The following is a 22,400-nucleotide window of genomic DNA, read 5'->3' as shown; positions in this document are numbered from 1 at the left end:
CGCCCATAGCAACCAGAAAACATACACAGAGCGGAGGAAACTTCCAGCCAGATAGATCGAGAGAAAGACCTGAACGTCTGCTTCCAGCGAAATCGCTATAAATAGAAGCACAGTTGATAAGATAGACTCGGTTCTTTATTTATTTATTTATTTATTTATTTATTATTATTATTTGCTAGATGCCGTGGAAAGCCTTGCCAGCTATGGTCAAATAGAAACAACAACAATGATGCTGTAATAACAGCATTAGAAGGACGATAAATAAACCGCACCAGTTAATCAAAACCTCATGTTGAGTCACTCTGGATTTCTTGTAATATCATGATAAAAAGTGCAATATCAAGTCAACTCAAAACATGTGAAATAGATTCTACCGTGCTTGTATATTTTAAAACTTTCCAAATATTTAGCACAGGTGAAAATAATACCAATTACAGATTGGCCATCAAATATTACTAGATTTTTCATTTATTTCCTTCCTTTTTTCCGTAAATCAGCATCAATAAAGTACTGAATGGATTCATCTTAGACAAGATTACGGATCGACATCTGATTTTTTTCCCTAATTTTCTCCACTGTTAAGTGATTTTTTTTTTTAATGGATTTTAAATTGTTTATATAAAACAGTGAACACAGATGTTCCAATTTCATGTACATTTTCTGTTTTTTTGAATTAATTACGTTTTTTACCAAGATCCATAGCATTCACACTCCCATTATTTAGTGTGAGCTTCAATGGAACACTTTCCAGGTAAAATACGCTCATTCATTTGAAAATCTATTCAACCCTGTCTGTGTATGAAGTGAAATAATTCTTTCCTACTTATGAAGATAAAAGATAACCCATTTTCTGATATATGTATATAAATCAATTTTATGTGTGTGTATGTATACACACACTCACATACATAAATACACATATAAGTATGTGTCTATGCGTGAGTGTGTGCCTTGTTTTTATACCGTGTTTTTCCTTGTGTGGAGAACTCCAATTATTATACTTTGTAAACATGTTTTTTACTTATACTTAAACAATCCAGGGATACAGTAAGGATAATAAGCTTTTTGTAAGTCAGTCAATTGATAAACAGGAACTTCTTTGTTATGTGGGGGATTTATTTTTTGCGTGATGCACATTAACCGTATCACACTGAAACAATTATCTATGTTGCACATGCTCTTGTTTGTCTGTCTGATTTCATCCATATCTATCAAGCTTTATTATCTACATAATAACGGACAGTGATCACTGGGAAGATTTTCATGTGTGGGTGAATATTTCAAGGGGTCATGAGGAGTCATGTCATCAATTGATTGACTTTGACACCGGAAAAAGAAATAAAACTGACTAAGGAAAACATACATTCAACCATTTCTTTTTGGCAACAATGCAAATGATACATCATGAGTTAAAATAATTTCGAGACACCTTGTCAAGTGCTTAATTCCCAACAAACATAATAGTCTGTACTTCTTGTTTTATCTCATGCAGATTTTAACAAGTGAGATAGATATGCTTTTGTTTGCATGGAACCCCATCTCATTTGTCTACTAGGTTAAGTTTCTAGTTTTAAAGTAAAGTCTTAGAGTCTCTCATTTGACCCTCAAAGCACAGTTCAAAATTTCTCACAGTGATATGACTAAAACGAAATATATGATGAGACAAGTGCAGAGAAAGACAGTATTTATGTATTGAACCTGGCAAAGGAAATTTGATATTATATTCTGTATGTCGTGCAAAGTATTTGTGCATGCATCTGTACTTTCGTTTAAATCCCTCTTTACATCCTACTTATATAATATGTTACTTCTTTTCGAAATCCTTTTTTTTCCAGGAAACATCTAAATCAAAAAATGTAACATCTGCAAAATTCCATCTGAACATGTCAAGCAGAGGTTCCAGAAAGTTCCAGGGGGAAAAAAAGAAATGTAAGTGCCTCTTCCTGCTGCTTCCCTCTAGTGTGGGTCGTTGTAACTACATACCTTCATAACTTCAATAAAGTTGAAAGATGACTATTCAGGGCATGTGGTTATAGTTGTCGCTGTTTGGCTGCAGACTTTTAAAAATAATGCATCATTTAATCACATTACACATGCCTGGAATGCAATTTAAATCATGCAATCATTTAAAAGTTACTGATCAGAGAAGCATACCAATACTTCTGTTGCAATCTGCATAACTTGGAAATCAGGTAATAAGCAAACATGCCTTTTCACCAACTTTCATATTCCTTTCTTTTTCTTTTCAGCAACTGTAATTGTAAAAATGTACATCTATTCTTTTTTTGTGTTTTCTATTTGTGTCTCTTTAATGTTTTTCATATTTTAATGGTAGGTAGTTTATGTATAAACTAACACTGTTACTTAGGGTTCTACTTCCCATAAAGGGAAACAATTGCCTCAAAATAACTGAAATAGTTATAACTAATTTTCACAATTGTAATATTTTGGCACTCAGAATTTATCTGTTTTGATTTTAATTGAATTAATTTACTTATTAGGCAAACTCAATTATTTTCATTTTGCATGTCTTAAAATGTCAATTTTCTACTGACAAATTGTCAGTCAGTTGATTCATTACAGGTGTGCAAATCAGTCCTTTTTAAATAATATTTAACCGTCCACTTAACCTATTAATGGACAACAAATTTCTCCAGTTCTATACAAAGCTTGTGTTTTAACAATTGTTTTATAATTTGATTATTTGAGTTAAAGTTGATCATGTGTTAGGTATAAATATTCTTTGAGTCATTTTGTTTTTTGTTTGTATAGCCAAATGCATACTTTGTGTATCATCCAAGTTAGAAAGTAATGTAGCTGAATGTTATTATGTAAAGTAACACAATGCTGCAACATTAAACACAGAAAAACACAATTGAAATGACATTCTTAGATGTCAACAGGAACAATTCTTCATGAAAGGGCTGCACAGTCTGTTTCCTGATAATTTCCTGTTTTAATATGAGGACCAAAATTCCATTGATTATGCACTCCTTATCCCGTGCAGTTTTTAATACAACTCCGGTTTTGTCATCACCATTATCTGCATCTCTGCTGGGTTCTCCATTTCAACTGTTCCACATTGAACAAGCAACTGAGTTATTAGAGGCTCACAAAAATACCCTGCTCTGTTCCTTTTTTTAGATTCTAATTTGGTTCAGCAGTGATTTATGTCTCGGTTTGAGGGACGGTTGAGAGAGATTGTGCGTCACAGTCACTCCTAACAGAGATGACAAATTTTAGAGAAGGCCATGTGGGGTTAATAAAGCAGAACTGAGCCAATAAATAGACAGATTCATAAAACAGGAGGGTCCTGGACAGGGACAGAAGTCCTCCTGTGTAAATGTTCAACTGAATTCTTCAGTGCCTGCAGGAAAGCTGCTCGAGACTTCACTCAGTAATAAGCACACGTGGTGCACACTGGCACTTTAAACTCTCCAAAGCGAATATTCGCTGCCAAGAACAATAAGCCATGGTAAAATATAAAAACATTCAAGTCAGGCTATGCCAGCCAAGTATGCAAAGCATGCTAATGTATTCAAGAAAAGGTCCACTGTGGTTTTTAATTGGCTTTGAAAGAACAGGATTCAATAGAAACTCAGCTTTTTTGGGGACGTGACAATGACAGAGCTTAGATTTCAGAATCCTATAAGTATGCTATTATTGTGTTCAACGAGGCACATAGACTCTACACTAGCAATCATGTTGGCTGCATTTACCAGCAGCCTCCCAAATGATTAATGGAGAGTGAGTACAGTTTGTGGTTTGGCAGCTTTTCCAAACTTATGCCGATCTCCTGCTGCGTGGGCATCAGAGGTCAAAGTACAAACAAGAGAACTGTTTTTTTTTAAGGGAAACACCGTGTTTTTGTGTCTGGATTAACTTGTGCTTACATTAACACATTCTTAGTAAGATTTAAGTTTAAAATATGAACTTCAACAAGTTTCTGGTGACTGGCAGGGTCAGTCATCTTCCTTAAAGTGTCTAGCTCATTTTATGGATGAATATAGTCAGTCAATGTTTGTTTTCAAAGTGTTATCTTTGGGAAATACCCAGACGTCCAGACACATCCTTGACTCATTCTTGACAGACGTTACAGTCAAATATTATTTTTTACCAACTGTCCATTTAATTTCCTTCCTTCCCTTTTTTATTTTCAAAGTACTCGCAGTAAGCTCGGTGTATGATCTGCTCAATATATGCATCTATATGTGCACATGTTTTCTGTCAGTTTGCACAACAGTTAACATGAAGTTAAGAACATGAAGAATGAAACTGCACATGAAACCATATAGGTTTTATAAATTTGATACTTTTGGATTTGAATTCATTTCAAATGTAATGCCAAATTCTGATTTGTAAGACTTTTGGTACTGATCATTGCAAGCATAAAGAATTTCCTTCAGGATTAATAAACTTCTATTCTATTGTACACCCTAGCTGTATAATTGTATGCATTATGGCAACACTGCACTCACTGAACTTTCACAACTATTTGAGGTTGCAACACAAAAAAAATTTTGAATCTATGTCCTTGTAATAAAAATAATTTTGTGCCAACCAAATTTCTTATGTGATAATTAATTCCAATTGCGCCATTTTACTGTATTTGCTTAATATCCTGCTAGCTTTTAGGTGATTACTTGCTTCTTTTCAACCATATGGGACTAATTTAAGTTTAGGTAATTTATGCTACTTTTATTCTATCATTCATTATCGGACGCTTGGCAAATCTTCTTGCTGTTTTTTGACGAATACCACATCTTTGTCATATTCCCTGCTAACTTTTAAAGCATTTTCTTGCTGATATTTTTCCGCAAGTCTTTTTCTGCAATGTCTGAAAATGTATCATTTGTATTTGAAGTTTAATGAGGTGGCTAAAGACTAATAAACACATTTTTAAAAAAATTATTAAATTCATAAAATTATCCAAAGCTTAGGACTTGTGTTACGAATCAAACACCCCTTTGCTTCATGCTTTCACAAATGCCTGATTTTATGACATAGCAATTTGATATCATGGTTGTCCCTTAAACAAGTGATATAAATGCAAAATCTGTTATTTCTTTCAACAGAATCATGAATGTGACGTTTTTTGAGATCTTGTAGACATTAACACCATCTTCGGCACTGTGCAATGTTTGGTGATTCAATGTTCCCAAACCCTTTATGACATTGATTTATCTGTGCAAATATAACACTTCCTTGGGAATGTAACAGCAACCAGGAAACAGCGCGGTCAGGAGGTGCATCAGGATGAGATAACAGGGGTGGAAATGCTGAGTCCAAAATGAATAAAAGAAAGATATGAATCTGCAACTAAGTAAAGTGCGATATTGTTAGTTTTGCGCTAGTAATCTTAGTCTGAATCAACCCCATTTTACTCATTTTGGTACTGAAGTGCTACTCCATGTATAAATTCAAATAAAAAGCCAGTTTGTGAGTCCTTACTACCAAACAACAAACAAGTTCACACTTATATAAGACCAGATGACAGCAGGATTACATCTGATGCGCACTCTTCAGCATGTGATTTAATTACTGAGAACTGATAAAACAACTAAAATATTAAAAAGCTAACTGTTATGTTTTTTTTCCATAAAAAGAACATTTTTCAATTCTAAAATCACAGGGTGATTTTTATGTACACAAAGAGATAGCAGACCTTCACCAATGACCATGAAATCATTACGATATAGATTGATGACTGTACAATAAAAAAACTACCGGTAATTGAAATTGTAATGGCAAACCTCTTCATTGACATATATATGATTAAATTTACAATGTTTTATGTAATATTAGTAATGCAGTAATGTCTTTATATGACGTGTGGACTAGTTCCATCACTGAGATAAGAAAGAGAGTCTCATTACGTTACAGTGTATGACGATATAATGTGAAGTAAGCCTGACGTGACAGAGATCGGCTGTGTGGCTTCTTTCATAATAAAATGTTCCTTTCTGGTCAATAACACAATGTTGTGTTCATTTTCAGGTGATGCTTCTGTTCAAATATTTGCATTTCGTTCAGGATGCCACTGATGATCATTGTACAAATAATGTGCAGCCAAAGCAAAAAGGCAAATGAGTCGAACAGAACTCAACCGAAAACTTCCCATTTATATACGTGTGTGCTTGTGTGTGTGTGTGTATGTGTGTGTGTGTGTATGTGTGTGTGTGTGTGTGGGGGGGGGGGGGGGTCTTTATGTTTCTTTTTTTTTCAGGAACACAAAACTACTCTTCTGATAATCTAACTTACAAAAAGCACAGCTGTGACACATTCTTCTTCTCCTTTTGGTTTTTCCCTTCGGGGGTCACCAATCAACCTTCTCCATCTAACTCTATTCTCTGTATCCTCCTCTCTCACACCAACTACCTTCAGATCCTCTCTCATTACGTCCATAAATCTTCTCTTTGGTCTTCTTCATGACCTCCCGCCTGGCAGCTCAAATTCAAGAATCTGTCTACCAATTTATTCACCATCCCTCCTCTGTACATGACTGAGCCATCTCAGTCTGGCTTCTCTGACCTTCTCTCCAAAACATCCAACATGTGCTGTTCCTCTGATAGACTCATTCCTGATCCTATTCATCCTGGTCACTTCCAAAGAGAACCTCAGCATCCTCATCTCTGCGACCTCCAGCTCTGCCTCCTGCCTTTTCGTCATCGTGACTGTGTCTTGGCCATACAGCATCACTGGTCTCACCACTGTCTTGTACACCTTTCCTATCATTCTGGCTGATAGTCTTCTATCACATAGGACCCCTGACACATTTCCCCACCCATTCTAACCTGCTTGAACCCGTCTCTTTACCCCTTTTCCACACTCTCTGTTGCTCTGAACTGTTGACCCCCAAGTACCTGAAATTCACCAACTTCTTGATCCCCACTCCCTGTAGCCTCACCATTCCACCCAAGTTCCTCTCATTATATATACTTTGTCTTGCTGTAACTAACTGTCATTCCTCTCCTTTCCAGCGCATACCTCCACCTCTCTAGATTTTCATCAACTTGTTTCCTGCTCTCACTACAGATCACAATGTCATCTGCAAACATAGTGGTCCATGGAGAGTCCTGTCTAACCTCATCCGTCAGCCTGTCCATCACCACTGCAAACAAGAAGGGGCTCAGAGCTGATCCCTGATGGAGCCCCACCACTGTCTCACAGCTAGCATACATGTCCTGCACCAGTCTAACATACTTCTCTACCACTCTAGATGTCCTCATACAATACCAGAGCTCCTCTCCAGGCACACTTTTTCTAGGTCTTCAAAGACACAATGCAGCTCCCTCTGGCCTTCTCTGTACTTCTCTATTAGCATTCTCAAAGCAAATACTGCATTTGTAGTACTCTTTCTATGCATGAAACAGACCAGTGATGTGATAGCGATTTTGTGTTTAGATGCCTGTGAAAGTGGTGCCGTTTTGCAGGGGCCTATGCACGACCCCTTGACCCTTGCTGGTTATGATCGAGCAATTAGTTATTTTGCTCCTCTCAAATAGGTTATAGGGGCGAGCTGCATCAGTGATTGGGAGAAATAACAAGACTGAGCAAAATGGAGAAGCTGGGAGCTTCTGAGAGCCGCCACCATTTCAGCCTGAGATGTGTGTGGAAAAGTGGGGCATAACGAGCGGGTCAGATTGGTGCAGGTCTCAGGTTTGTTCTGCAGCGCCCCCAACTGTTGGCAAAACGTAGTGCACCGCGGAAGGACTCACGTTTGAAGACGCAATCAAATCATTCCAGCACGGAAATAAACCGCGTCGGGTCACGTGTTGATGCTAAGCTGCCCCTCGGAGGTTCGATCTGCTCGTCCGAGGCCCAAACAGAGCATATTGTGATTGTTAAACCCGCAGTAAACTGTTTCGGGAAACGCACAGCTTAAGAACCAACCGGAGCGGTAATCATAAATCACATGACCTCCGCCCAGTAAATGACGAGCGTTCGTTTAAGCGTAGCAACAGTTAGAGCTTCTTTTTTTATCTTCCCCACTCTCCGCCCGAGTGCACGCTCCACACCCATCGCCATGGAAACCAAACAACTGCATGCGCCCAAATATGGTCAAGGATGTGGAACGTAATGCTGCTCGCGTACTGACGTCACTGCCGGCACGCACTGCGTCGCTGTGGAATCTGATTCCTTTGACCGTGACAATAGTGGAGCAGCAGAGGAGCAGCTATGAATAAATTATTAACCTACCTTCTGTGCTACAGTGTTCTTTATGTAATGCCGAGACAAAAATAAGCGCAGTGACAGAGGAATTTTGGTGGAATCGTTCCGGGACTCAGAGTTTGGTTATTTTTTTTTTTTTACCTTTAAACAGGTAATTATTAGCAGCTTGAGAGCTTCCCTCTGTATCATCCACACCAGATGGACTTGTGTTTTTGTTTTGTTTTTCACCTTAGTTTCGCCCCCCCCCCTTCATTTAGCACAATAAGCATGTGTTACAAAAAGTGAATATCCAATACCTTTGATAGGATTCATGTAACATAAAGGGAAGCTCAAGGACAACTTTTAAAAATGAAATATCTTGATATTTTATTTTTGCATATGATAGCTCTGATAAGTGAAAATGTCAAGATAAATCTTGATAAAACATATGACCCTTTTGGGAGACACTACAGCAAACCATTAGGCGCTACACATCAGCCAAAATGAGAATCTAAAATTCCATTACGACACGAATTAACACCATCCTTAAAACTGATCTAAAGTTGATATCTTAAACACGGGTGACAACAGAAAAAAAAAATTAAAACGTTGTTTTCTTTTTTTTATTTCCAGTGTTAAATATATGGGTTGTTTTTTTTGCATCTGATATTTTTGACAAGTAAAAAAATAAACTATGTCATAAAATACATTTCGATAAAATACATGGCACGATCTTTTCATGGAAGTGATAGAGCACCTTACAGCAAGATGTTACACCAAAAACGCTACACATTATTAACCCTGCTTTTTTTTCCACTTGTTACAAACACAATTTGTCTACAGTAGTACACACACAGTAGGCTATAAATCATGATCCAGCTTCACATCAAATATAAGGATTTGAAAACACAAGATAACATCTCTCTTTGGATTATGGATGTCTTGCATTTGCATGCACGTTTGCTGCAGTACCAAATCTCTTTTTAAGAGAATTGCTCTATGGAAGAAGTTAACCCTGTTACAGTCACAAAATACATCTACACAACCTTTGATGTTCAGGTTTACACAATGTCAAAACTACAAAAGCTTACTTGTGTGAGGGCGGGAGGTTTAGCTTTGCTGGCTGGTTATAATACCATTTCAGTACAATTGCATAATGGCGTGCATTCACAAGGCCAGAAGTGTCGGAGAGTTTAGACTATCTTTCATGAACTCTGATGCGCCAAGGCTGCCTTTGAGCCCATCGCATCCGTCTGCCAACGAATCAATCTCAGAGTAATTAAAGGAAAACGCTGTGCGGTAATTGCTACAAGTGGGACTGGAAGACATGACTGGTGTGCTCAGAGATTCAAGGTCATTTGCTACAGACTTGTACAGGGTTTCCCAGTCAGAGAGGCAGAAAGGGCCACTCAAGTCTATGTCTGGCACGAATGCAGCCGTCGCAGGTGTCACCGCCATCTCTAGACTGGGGACGAAGTCATCCAGGTCGCCCCCTGTCAAGTCCTCCAGAACCTCCTCTTCAGCACTGGAGCACAAGAGGATGTTGGAGTTGCCTAGAATAGCTGCAGCGGGGATGCACGGAAGATTGTCCAGATCTTGACCAGCCTCTGCTATTGTTGCACTTCTCTCTGGGGTTTTTCCACCTTCTAAGATAGACAGCATCTGCGGGGAAGCCGGAGAGTCCTCCAGCATCTTGGTGATATCGTCTTCATCGTTTTCTTCCGGGCCTGCATCGTCGTCGTCGTCATCATCATCATTATCATCGCCCTCCTCGTCACCAGGTGCGAGTTTGCAGGACGATTTGTGAGAGGCCAAGACCTGCTCCAGTCTCTCTTTCTCCTTTAGCAGATCAGCTATCTCTGTCTGGAGGGAAGACTTCTCCTCCTCCAGCTTGTCAGTTTCCTGGGGTAAGGAAGGACAAGAGGAGGGAGAAAGAAAAAAAAGATTTGCATGATGGACGTATGAGAGCTGCTCTATGGTCGTGCCTCTGTCATCTCTGCTGGGCTCCTAATGACAAGTGACATCTGTGCACTGTCTGCCCTGGGCTTCGGAGAGGACACGTTGCGTGAATGTTCCCTGTAGGATTCGTTGCAAGATGCATACTTACAGCTTGCAGAGTGTCTATCAGCTCCCTCCGCCTGTTGCGACACTTGGCTGCAGCGATTTTGTTCCTCTCCCTCCTGATCCTCCTCCGTTCCTCCTCCTCTTTCGAGGGCTGAAATCAATCAAGAACAGGCCATTTAAATGCGCGTCCATGAGTCCCGCCATATCAGCAGTTGGCCCCTTCGACACTGTTACGCTTGCCAAAAAAGCAGATAGATAATCTTCATTGTGGTGTGTGCTGGGAATACTGATATAGGCGGCGCAGACTCCCACAGCACGACTGGCACGGTCTTGCCAGCCTCGTGAACGCGCATTTTACGCAATCTGCCCCCCCTCCCCATCTCATTCAGAAAGCGCCGCGCACATTACTCGAGTTAGACGTAAACTAGTCACCTTGTCATGTTATCGCGATAACTTCAGGATACTGTCAGTATAGAGAAATTGATTTTTGTTGAAATATCAAATATGTCTATATATTTTTTTACTGGTTATTGAAAATGTACATGTGACCCCCCCCATACCGTCCCCATCCCCATCCATCTCTCTCCAATGTGTTTCCCCTCCTACCTGCTCTTTCTGTCCTTTCCTGCTGGAAGACTTCGCCTTGACGGTACGTGCGGGGGCAGACGGCGGGGTCGCTCCGTGACTCCTGGTCCTTATGCGGCTGGTAGACGGGATGACCGGGCGCTGCACCGGCCACCTCAGATCCGGCGAGGTTGCGATCGGAACAAGCGAGTCTGCAACCGCGCCGGTGTCGTTATCCTGGGGGGATTGACGGACGTGCACATCTCAATCAATTCAATCGAGAAAACATGTTTTCAGAAATACTATATATATTCCCTGGCATTTGACCAAACCTCCCCACATCTGTAAGATCAGATCCATATATCCCTATTCACACATATCCGTTATTTAAAAATAAAAACACACCGTGCGACATTATCTTACAATGAGATAATGTGATCCTAGCAAATGCGTATTTATTAAGTCTCGGTTCGTGTTTTGTATCTGTCGGTCCTCTACCTCTCCGCTGTCCACTGATGATGAAAACGAGTCAGGAGGATGCTGGCTGCGTCCAGGGGTGTCCCCGCCAGGCGATGCTGTTCTACAGCTGGAGGACGAGTCGAACTCTGTGCTGGAGTCGGAATGCATGTTTTCATCTAAAGTCCCTGCATATATATCTATATCTCTATATATGTATATATAAAAGATAGAACAGCTTGTCCAAATCTGAGTTGAAAACGTCCGCCCAAACGCTTAGTTATATCCCATTTGCTGGGTTCATAAATGGTAAGTGTGCGGAGAGTGAGGAGGCCCGCCTTTTATAGTGAGCCGGGATTTTATGAATGAAATCTGTGTGGTGAGACTGAACCATTCAGAAGAAGAGGTTATGTGGGATGATCAAGAAAAACACCGGTGGACTTCTCTCCCGGAGAAAATAAAATAATTTGTGAATTGACCAAAGAGCGTCGGAGAACGATAAGCTGATTAAAACTTGTTTCTTTGGTCAAAATATTTAAAAATTATTGAGCGTGTACCAAATGACACCCCCGCCTTCGGGAGGTATCACCGCCACAGAACAGCTACGTCATTTCATGTATGCAGCATCTGCATCATATACATTGTGTTCCATCCGTTTGCACTTATATATTTGCTTATGGAAAATCAGTTAAGAGCAAGGTGACGAAGGATGAGCGAAAAAGCACACGCAGTGGTATAATTATCAGATTTATCTATTTTCCGGTAGAATGTGATATCAGAATTGGATTTTCTACCACAAGCAGATTCACTGCAATCAGTCACAAATCAGTCAACCCTTATTCTGACTGCACATGATTTATTCCGACGCATCAGATGTTTGTTTACAGCTGCGTTAAGTTTCATCCATGCATCACATCGCCTTCACCTGTCTCCGCATAGACACGGCTGCAGCAACAGACTTGTCGCTGGCGTGAAGCAGCCAATCGCCAAGTGGACCGCCGAGCCATATATAGTGTTTCCGGTAGGCAGGGGGCGCGCTGAGCCACACGGACGCGCTGCTTGTGTATGGGCCCACTCACTCCCAGGCATAAAAGAAAAGGTAAAGAGGCGCTAAAAGGCCGTGCTTAGTGATTTACAGCCTGTTGTCCGCGAATGACTCTGCCTTCTGTGTGGGATGAGCAGGGGCAGCCCCTGCTTTGGGTTGAAATGGGTTAAACAATCAAAGCATATTATAAAATTACATAACAGCGTGATGATGGGTTTAAATATAGAGGATTATGTGTAAATATTGATGATTGGTTGGTTCTATGACTGCCCCCCCCCAAACAAAGACAAATAATTTGCATTTCTGTTGCAATTATGTAAGCCTTACCCGAATGGCCTAAATCGCAGTGGGGAAGGGGGTTTGTATAGATGCTATATTTAGGTGTCTCATGGGCTCCAATCCGCTGAAGTGAAAGGGGGACGGACGGTGAATAGAGGGGAGGCTCCCCCCGCATGGAGGGGCCGCGATCCCCTCCTGCTTCCCGGCAGCCGCGCCCCCCCAGACCTATTTACCGGCACATCATTAGGTGGTCGGCTGGAGTCTATTCAGTGGCCTGCGGGGGTTCAAAGGTCGGACATTCAGATTGCAGACAGCCTCTAAGACCTTTTTGTGATCAAAGCAACTTGAGTGACACTGAAGCGGAGCGGTGGGTTTATTTTTAGAGTTCGGAATACAAATGCAAAAGACATCTAAGTTTCCCATGTGGAAAAAAAAAACTTGGTCCGCAACGCTTTCACTCCTCGGGGTGGAGAGGTTGGGGGGGGGGGGGGAATGTTACCCAGCACACGCATACATCTTAAAAACGTGTTCATTAAAGATGACAAAATAAGAACTTAAAATTGTCTACTACGCATTTTCTCTGTTGTTTCAACCAAAACAGTAATCGTGGTTGTGATTATCTTCCCGCTTGCTCCGGCCGGTAGTAATACGCCTGTTATCAATAATTTATCATCGCTGGACAACAGTCCAGGTCAGTATAAACAAACTTGCTCCTGCCAAGCGGTAGGACAGTGGATGTGTTTGGTGTTGTTTGGTGTCCTGTTTCATTCCTCTGCTTCATGGACACAAAGGAGGAAGGCGCAAAGAGTTGCTCAATACAAAGAGCTCTCACTCCGACCTTCTTTCCCGGAACCACAGGGTTCTCGCTTCTGACGTAAGCGCTGCTCTCGGGAATCCCTTGCAGGCGAAATAAAGAGTGTCGAGATTTTCTTTACAAGCAATGGCTCACGCTACATAAACGATCTTTGTTGCTATGCAAAACAGGGACGTCACTAACGCGAAGGGGTGGAGTGTTGCTATGACTACCAGGAATGTTGAACAAAACACGACTCCTCTAACCTACGTCGATGAACTTTGACATAATGGTACTAATTCACGACATACATACGACTGCGGGCAATACTCGTTTTCATTTGGGTAAAACAGCCTTATTATTTCGTCTGCAAACTTGAAAGTCATTCGTAAGATTATAAATGAGTTGTCTTAATGCCGTTTTTAAAGCAATTTGAGGTGTATAAGAAAGTTATGAATGACTAAAATTAAGAAAAAATTGAGAAAACACTACTACAAAACACCACAAAATCACTATACTAAAACGCACTTTGCTAAAAATCTGAGAAAATTCTGAAACCGAATAAATAAAAGTTTCCAACCAGCATTTCTGCAGCCAGCACATATAACAAAAAGGCAATTTAGATCCTACACAAATAAAATAACCACCAGAGTGATGCTATTGTTTAGCGAATCAATCGTTATGTTTCACCCAATGACATCTATCCATTATAATGCTAACTAAACATAAAAGCAAACCCCAACAATACACATTGTTGACATAGTACATTTCACAGTGCTGTCTGAGACTGATTGTTCATGGGAATGAATAGGGAATGTAAAACAAATCTAAACTTGCAAAATCGATACTCCATAGAACTCCATAGGTATATCGTCTCAAAATCAATAGGGTCAGTGTTCTGAGGGTCTCGGCTATGTACTTGAGTGTTAGGATATGTGTCATTCAGATCAGAAAATAACTTGAGGATTCCCTCTTGTGGGGGAACACCTTCAGGAACCAGCTCCCACAGACTCAAGCAAATGGCTGTCCTGGAAAAGTACACACAAAATACCGCCCATCGGATAAGTCTACACCTAGACACACCTTCCCTTGGATTGCACACAAAGGGTACAAGCACTGCCGCAGGCTGTAAAACACACGTAATAGCTTCTACTCTGACATAAATTCAAATTTGGTATATGTTTGTACAAAGTTATGCAGATGACGCTCGAGTCCATTTCCTTTTGTCAATGGTAAAAATCTACACTTTATATAGGTCTTACATGATGTCACATTAGCTGAGATATTTGAGAAATAGAGAATCTTTGAGTATTTTTTTTACTTTATATTTTTTTATTTGGTTTGGGTCCAATATTTAAACCACAATTCTTCAGCATCATGCAGAATGCAGAAAGATTAATTTAAGTCAAAAGCTAAAAACTTTATTTGAAAATGGCAGGTGCATTATGGTGCACATTTTCAACAGAATCCATTTCTAATCGTATTTCAAATCGTATAGATAGTAATATAAAGTGAGGCCCCGGGATATTGACTGGTGTGTGGGCTGAGACACTCTGTTTGTTGTACTTCTCTCAGTACTGGTGTGCTTATTTATTTATACTTTGATCCCTTGGAAGCACTCTTTCAGTCTTCTCTGCAAACATACAGGTATAAGTAATTGAAAACTTTTTTATCATTTCTGTAAAAATTAAAAGAAAAGCACACGTTCTCCAGTTCTATAATAGCCTATTGTGACATGAACATTTGTCTGACACACATGTGCATTGAATATGTACCTAAATGACCAGTCTTCTCTGCAAACATACAGGCATAAGTAATTGAAATCCATTTTATAATTTGCTAAAAATTAAAAGAACACATTTTCTCCAGTTCTGTATTAGCCTATTGTAACATCAACATTTGTCTGACACACATGTGCAAGATATTGTGCAGAAACAACCCCTTAAATTGTAAGTTAATGCATTTATTGTTATACCTGAAGCAGGTTTAAGGCCCAATAATAAGTCATTCAGATTCCAAACATATAGTGCTTTTAAAGAAGGGGGGTATTTCTCATTATTAATATTAATGTGGCTGAAGAATGGCTGAAAAGGTTCGTATTAAAATCTATAACACATTTGTAAATTTAGTTTTGTTCAAATAGTTATGCGTCCAGATGTCCGATGTATTTTGCTGTGTGTGAGACGCCTCCATTGTCCCAGTTGTTCAGTTTTCACAACAGCTTCTGTGTTTGTTGGTTTACGTAAAGTCACGTCGCTGCCGGCCGACGAGACGCACCAGTATTTCCCAGCAAGGCCCGCCCGCCCCTTTTACAGGATGCACCATATTTGGAAAATTACGTATCGGGGATCCCGTTTCTGGAATATTCCATTTCTCATAAGAGTGAGACCTAAATTATTTTAAAAATCATTTGTTTGCGTTTATGTTGCTCACATTGGTATTAATATTGGACAGTTTGAGTATTTTAAGCGATTTGGGGTGTTTGCGTCATGTCATAGCGACGTTGTTTAGGGATTGTCAACGTTTTGGTCCTCGGAGCGTCGAGACGGGTGAGCCCCCCGCCTTCCGACGTCATTCGACCGGTCGGCATTATATAAACCCTGTGAGCCGTCGGAGCCGGCAGTCCAACTTTCACTGGCGAGCAAGAGACACACAAGAAGCACAGCTGGAACGACACCGGTGATTTTCTTTCAAACCTTCGGAAGGGATTTCCCGGACCTCGTTTCCCCCCCTGACCCCGCTAGTAGAGTTTGTTGTGATCTTCCCGGATAGCTTTTGCAAAGGATGATGTTTACCACTTTCAGCGCAGAGTGCGACTCTTCTTCCCGCTGTAGCACCGCTTCTCCCTCGGTTGACAAACTGGGATATCCGTCACCGGCAGGGTCCTACTCCAGCGTGGGATCCCCCCAGTGTCAGGTACTTACAGTCTTTTATTTGATAACTCGCTTTCTTTAAATGTATCCGTTGTTGTGCATGAAACGAAGTCTTTATTAACATTGCTGTTAAAGTCTGTTTGAGTGCAATTAATTGATATTCGATTAAAACTCTAAGACCCTCATTGCTGAGTTGTTCTAGAAATAGCCTGCCGCACACATTACAAGGCAATCTATTCAAAATGGTAAAACAAGAGTGGGGCTTTAACGTCATTGTTGACATCATGTCGATATTTTTAAACCATCCCGCTTTTTATAGAACCCCTGCTTCATTCAGTCATCCTGCAATATCCCTCTTGCAAGTGAAAACCTGTACTGAAGATCCTCTCTCCTCATTTCCTTTCAGGATTTCACTGATCTGACAGCAGCAAGTGCCAGCTTCATCCCAACAGTCACAGCCATCTCCACCAGTCCAGATTTACAGTGGATGGTCCAGCCTCTGATCTCCTCGGTTGCTCCTTCTCATAGAGCTCACCCCTACACCCCCAGCCCTGCCTACACCAGGCCAGCCATGAGATCTGCGGCAGCCAGGGCTCAATACTCAACCAAGAGGGGAAAAGTGGAACAGGTAATTATCATCTGATTATCTAGTTATCCCGTACACTTGATTGCATAATGTGTAAACTGTGGATTTGGTGTCTAAATGCTTTTCTCCCGTTTTGTGCAGATTTCACCTGAGGAGGAAGAAAAGAGGAGAATTCGCAGAGAGAGAAACAAGCAGGCAGCTGCAAAGTGCCGCAACAGGAGGCGAGAGCTGACAGACACTCTGCAAGCTGTAAGTATCTCACATATTCACCATCATTAATATTATGCATTTCTCACCCCAGCTAATAGCAGTGTTATGCAACATCTGAATGAACGCCACTTCCTCAATTTTTTTCTTCACAGGAAACTGACAAGCTTGAGGATGAGAAATCTAGCCTGCAGAATGATATTGCCAACCTGCTGAAGGAGAAAGAGAGGCTGGAATTCATTCTCGCAGCCCACCAACCCATCTGCAAAATCCCCTCAGACCTCGACACTGACTTCCCAGTGGCCTCCATCTCTCCCGATCACTCCTGCCTCTCCACAGATGTGTCCTCCCAGCCGCAGACCAACCTCCCACTTGCTTCGACACTTGCTTCCACTCAGCCAACCTTCACCTCAACCTCCAATTCAATCTTCTCAAACAGCAGTGGCGTCTTCTCCACTTCCTCCGTCTCCAGCAGCACAATCAAAATGACCGACCTGGATGCCTCTGTTCTGGAGGAGTCTCTGGATCTCCTCACAAAGGCCGAGATGGAGACGGCACGGTCAGTGCCGGAGGTCGACCTGTCGAGCTCCGTTTACACAACCCAGGACTGGGAGGCCCTTCACACCTCGGCCAACAACAATGACTTTGAGCCCCTTTGCACACCTGTGGTGACCTGCACCCCTGCATGCACCACCTACACATCGTCATTTGTGTTTACCTTCCCAGAGGCAGACAGCTTCCCCACTTGTGGCACCGCTCACAGGAGAGGAAGCAGCAGTAATGACCAGTCCTCAGACTCCCTCAGCTCACCAACCCTCCTGGCCCTTTAAAGACTCTTAAAAAAACAATAGCACTTCTTATTAAGCACATTTTCTTTAAGTGGATGTGCAGATCACAGGGCTATGGAATGCATTTGTACCAGGAAGCAAGTTATTATGAGTTCATACACCTTTATCTATACTTGCCTATTACACAATGTAGCAAGTTAAAGCATGTTTTAACTAATGCCACCTTGTCATTCATTTGTTTATGATTTTATGGTGCTAGATAACAAACATTGATGTTGTGTTGTGTTTACAGCAATAGTAATTAATTATCCACTTTATTATTTCTGGTTGATGCAATGTTAGACCAATAGTGAACTGCTTGTGGAACTTAAACTGATGTACATTGTCTTTACCATGGTCTGAGTGATTGATCTATCTTAGTATAAAGTTTTCTGTGAAAACATTAGTGTTTTTAAGTTATTAAATTTCGATTTATTTTTTTACACCAAGAGTAAATATAAATGTTTGTAAAATATATAAATAAAAACTAGTGATATTTAAGTTCATGGATTCCTTCTGGTTGAATTTCTGCTTTCCTGCTCTGCGTGCACACACTCAAACACTTTTGTAACCCCCATACACACTTAACACCATGTATTTAGCAGATAAGTAAAATAACCCATGAAACTGACATCTGTACGGGATAACTGTATTTTTCCTGCACCCCTGCTCTATTTATTGTTCCATCTGTTGCCAGGGTTAACTATATCATACGTCAGGGATCCTACGTCAGTGCGGTCTTTCCATTTTTTTCATTTGCAAGCCCAGCGCGATGACGTCGTACTTCCGTGACCAAATATAGACTCGCACACGAACTCTGCTTCTGCTGCTGCTGCCTCTGCAGTCTGCCTACGAGAATGCACATTGTGCACTCAGACGCCTCATTGCCCCCTCAAATTAATCATTTTTGTCTCGATTTCCTCCTGAAAGATAATCGATTTGCTCATAAGTTGCAGGCCCATAAAAAAAGGAGTGTCGCGATGATTTATTTCCTGTTTAAAAGCTGCTAGTTGTAAGGCGGCCGCTGGATACGCAGGCTTGGTTGCACAAGACCTAAGTCAAGAGGATCTGAAAGCAGCTTTTAAACCACTTTCTTCCTCACCAGAGGATTTAGAGAGATCGAATCCTACGTCAAAAATGCGCACATTTCAAAAGAAAGTGCAGTCCTTCGGGACAGGGAGTTCTCAAATAATTCATGACGGCACATGGACATGTGGGCTTCCTTGTGTTTTGGAGGCGAATGACATGCAGCATAGACGTGCAGGACGTGAGGTGTAATGTAGCTGTCAAAGGTGTGTGTGGGGTGTGTGTGTGCGTGCGTGTAGGTATTTGTAGCTTGATTAATTCAACCTGTTTTTTTTTCTCCACCAGATAGACTGGCAAGCCCAAGCACACCGAAAGTTAGCCAAGTAAGTTAAATTAAACACATTCAAAAGCTCCTTATCTACACTACACCATTGAGACCATAGGTTTAACTTTATAAGACGTTTAAACACAAAAATAACAGCCACCCCTGATGTAAACATATACATATATATTTTCTTCCATCACAATAATGTAATGACAAAATACACACACACACACACACACACACACACACACACACACACACACACACACACACACACACACACACACACACACACGTCGTTTCTTATTTGTCATTTTGGTATTTTTGTCGTTGACTCAGCTGTTGAGTTAATCTTTTGGTGGTTTTCATATAAATTGTTTTTCTCTTACTTTTCCCAGCCATTGAAACTCTATTTCAGATAACGTTACTATGTGGAGTGTGTAATGTAACTGAAACAATGCTAAAAATGCTAATCAGCACTGGCCTTGGTTCAATATGTTGTATAAACTATCTTCTGATAATATCTTTTAAAATTTTACCCTTGATGGTCACTGTTGCAGTGACCATCACCCGTAGCAGCATTCAATGAATAATCTGAATAATCTAGACAGTTTTTGTTTTCAGCATGATTTATACACCATGGAGTACTTCGAATGGCATGGAATTTGAAGCTTTATACTCTGGTGTTTCTTGCTGTGATAAATTAAAAAAGAACAGGGGCTATTCTATACCAGATCTACTTAAGATAAATAAATCTAAAGATCACCTGTGTCACTTTGATAGGACATTAGGTTGTTTTGTTTTAGCGTATCTTTAATAATATGAATATATGGAACTAAAGCTGACTCAATATAAACTTAAAAAAAAAAAAGCTAGCAAAACAAGCCAAAAAAAATAAAAAGAACAATTGTCATTAAGATATACATTTTTATGCAGAAAAAGAACTCAGGGCTGTCCTTTTCTGTGGTACTGGAGCAACATTTTGACAGCAAATGATTCCTACCACACCCATTTAAATACAACTTTTTCGGCTCAATGGATAATCTAACCTTGACTCAATATTACGACATTTGAAGAATTGCCAGATATCCATATTGCTTAATGTCTTCTAAAAGGAAATGAATTGAAGGTGGGAGGGAAGTGGGAGGGATCCAGCATCATAACCTTTTATACAGCAAGATATCAGCTGGTCTTGTTTGAATTGTTTGACACTCCCAATTAAAACATGCCTCTTGTCATTTATGCTGATCATACTTGCAGTACTGAATCTGTGGTGTTTGGATTTTGTCAATGGTATTGTTGCAACACATCCCATCTCTGAGTACTTATTTCTTTTGCACTTGAGCATTTTTCCCTCAATGAAGCATCTTAAGTGAGACCATGCAGCATCTAATAACTCTGTCTATTAATACCTCTTTCCCATCCCCAGGGAAATGGTGTAGACGCAGAAATAGCAGGTGCCTATTGCTTCTTTTAACATCAGCATCAACAGCAGTAAAATTAGACCACTGTGACGCCAACCTGCGTCGATGCTGCAACCCAGGGGAGGAACAAGGCAGTGTATGTCTGATAGAAAGAGGAGGAGGAGGAAAGCAGATGATGTGTGTATGAGGTAGACAGACAGAAAACATTGCCAGGGTGTAGCTGTGGATACATCGATGATGAAACAACCAAGTTCACCTACATGCCATGCTGACGAGTATTTAGTCAGGCTCTTTTTTAAAGGAGGTAACAAGGTTTGAGAACATGTCTCTGTCATATGGCTCTGCGTCTCTACGAGGGTTTGATAGAAACAGCTTCAGTATTTATGAGTAGAATTATGCTGTATACAACAGCAAAGTATAGTTTGCTATAGTTTTACAGTACGGTTTAGTGCTCTTATTAGAACATGTCTGGTTTTTATTTGTATTTAGGGCATAGGTTGGTTGATGATATGACTCAAACAATATTGCCAGGCAGCTGAAGAGTGTGTAGACTTTTAGTCAGTAAGATGTCTCATTCTCAGACATTTATTGGTCTTCATGATGGCATAAAGTGCTGGAACAGAGTCAAAATACTGATTGATCATTAAGGGGTAGTTCATGCCCCACAAATATTTCATCTTAAATAATAAGGACTTAGCTAGTTGACAGGACATTTTATGCATTTAATTACTGGCATAGATACAATGTATTAACAAATTACCTTCCTGCACCACTTAAAATGTGCTGGAATGAGTACAACTGCTTCTCTTCTGTACGCCAAAGGTAGATATTCACAAACACACTAAACCAGTTTAATAAACTGAGGCACAAACAGAATTATAAAAAAACAAAATATTTCAACCATTACCACAGCGAAATTGCACTGGTGGCTACTGAAGGAAGCCACCAGGAAGGGACATTGCGGAGGAAAGAGATGGTAACAAGTGTGGGGAAACAATCGCGCTGCAAATATGAAAATGCATATTAGTCACAGTTATATGAGTGTTTGAAATTTTGATTCCAAGGCATGTAGCTTTGGGAGCGCTAGAGTCGTATGTGACAGGCTATTCTTAGAGGGTTTATTTGACGCACTTAGCTACCATACTGGAGGGATTTCTCCATATGTCAAAATTTCTGCTCACTTAGCAGCAGACACCCCACTCAGAAGTATGTCCTCATCTCATCTCCTGGGATCTGTAACAAGGATGTTGCCCTGGAAACTGGATAGATCTATTACTTGTAATTGGGTAATTCCTGTGCTACTGATGGAAAAATAATAGCTTTTGAAACTTTTTAAATACCCAAGGCTACACTGAATGATATATGTTTGTTAAAAAATGTTTTTTTTTGCAGATGAAATAGTTGATGGAATGTTATGTAACTCACCTGAGTAGGATACATTTTAAAGGTAAAAATGATAAATATAAAGAAAAATTGACTATGGTAATTATGAATGATTTATTGCAAATTAGTTATTTTAATTATTTTGTAGGAGGTTAATTACAATTACAATTGTATTACAATGCAAGCATAATACGCTATGTGAGGAGTATGAATTTTCCTTATCTTGCCATTTGTTTAAAAAAAAATATGATCATGTATATAGTCTGGGGGATATTTTTCTTTACACCTTGGACTCCCTCTCACACTGTGTGCAATAACACACAACAGACACAATTTAAGGAGGATGTGGCTTGGTGGCTTGTAGTAGCAGCATGAATAAAAACAAGAACAAAAACAA

At 40.3% G+C, this 22,400-nt stretch overlaps 2 protein-coding genes across 2 annotated transcripts; one reads left to right on the top strand and one right to left on the bottom strand.

Annotated features, from left to right (window-relative positions):
- Nucleotides 1-8,763: 8,763 nt before the first annotated feature.
- On the bottom strand, nt 8,764-11,559 carry LOC147222744 (protein c-Fos-like). The gene is made up of 4 exons (XM_086167078.1): nt 11,278-11,559; nt 10,822-11,016; nt 10,259-10,366; nt 8,764-10,053 (listed from the first exon to the last, which is right to left on the bottom strand). Exons 1-4 carry the CDS (start codon nt 11,404-11,406, stop codon nt 9,319-9,321), a joined length of 1,167 nt encoding a protein of 388 aa, XP_086023204.1. The 5' UTR covers nt 11,407-11,559; the 3' UTR covers nt 8,764-9,318.
- Nucleotides 11,560-15,973: 4,414 nt separating this feature from the next.
- On the top strand, nt 15,974-18,346 carry fosab (Fos proto-oncogene, AP-1 transcription factor subunit b). The gene is made up of 4 exons (XM_086167297.1): nt 15,974-16,268; nt 16,632-16,853; nt 16,953-17,060; nt 17,174-18,346. Exons 1-4 carry the CDS (start codon nt 16,137-16,139, stop codon nt 17,846-17,848), a joined length of 1,137 nt encoding a protein of 378 aa, XP_086023423.1. The 5' UTR covers nt 15,974-16,136; the 3' UTR covers nt 17,849-18,346.
- Nucleotides 18,347-22,400: the final 4,054 nt, after the last annotated feature.

Source organism: Fistularia commersonii, chromosome 20, assembly GCF_037954325.1.
Source record: "Fistularia commersonii isolate RoL2024-O1a breed Wild chromosome 20, RoL_Fcom_v1.0, whole genome shotgun sequence".
NCBI lineage: Eukaryota > Metazoa > Chordata > Actinopteri > Syngnathiformes > Fistulariidae > Fistularia > Fistularia commersonii.
The sequence above is the reverse complement of the archived record's forward strand: the minus strand, read 5'-3'. Positions and strand labels throughout refer to the sequence as shown.

Excerpts from the sequence above, each read along its gene's own strand:
- LOC147222744 (XM_086167078.1), bottom strand. The coding sequence starts at position 11,406 with ATGCATTCCGACTCCAGCACAGAGTTCGACTCGTCCTCCAGCTGTAGA. Across the intron at positions 11,017-11,277 it reads CATCAGTGGACAGCGGAGAG|GATAACGACACCGGCGCGGT; the intron begins GTAGAGGACCGA and ends CAATCCCCCCAG. Across the intron at positions 10,054-10,258 it reads TGATAGACACTCTGCAAGCT|GAAACTGACAAGCTGGAGGA; the intron begins GTAAGTATGCAT and ends TCCTTACCCCAG.
- fosab (XM_086167297.1), top strand. The coding sequence starts at position 16,137 with ATGATGTTTACCACTTTCAGCGCAGAGTGCGACTCTTCTTCCCGCTGT. Across the intron at positions 16,269-16,631 it reads TGGGATCCCCCCAGTGTCAG|GATTTCACTGATCTGACAGC; the intron begins GTACTTACAGTC and ends ATTTCCTTTCAG. Across the intron at positions 17,061-17,173 it reads TGACAGACACTCTGCAAGCT|GAAACTGACAAGCTTGAGGA; the intron begins GTAAGTATCTCA and ends TTTTCTTCACAG.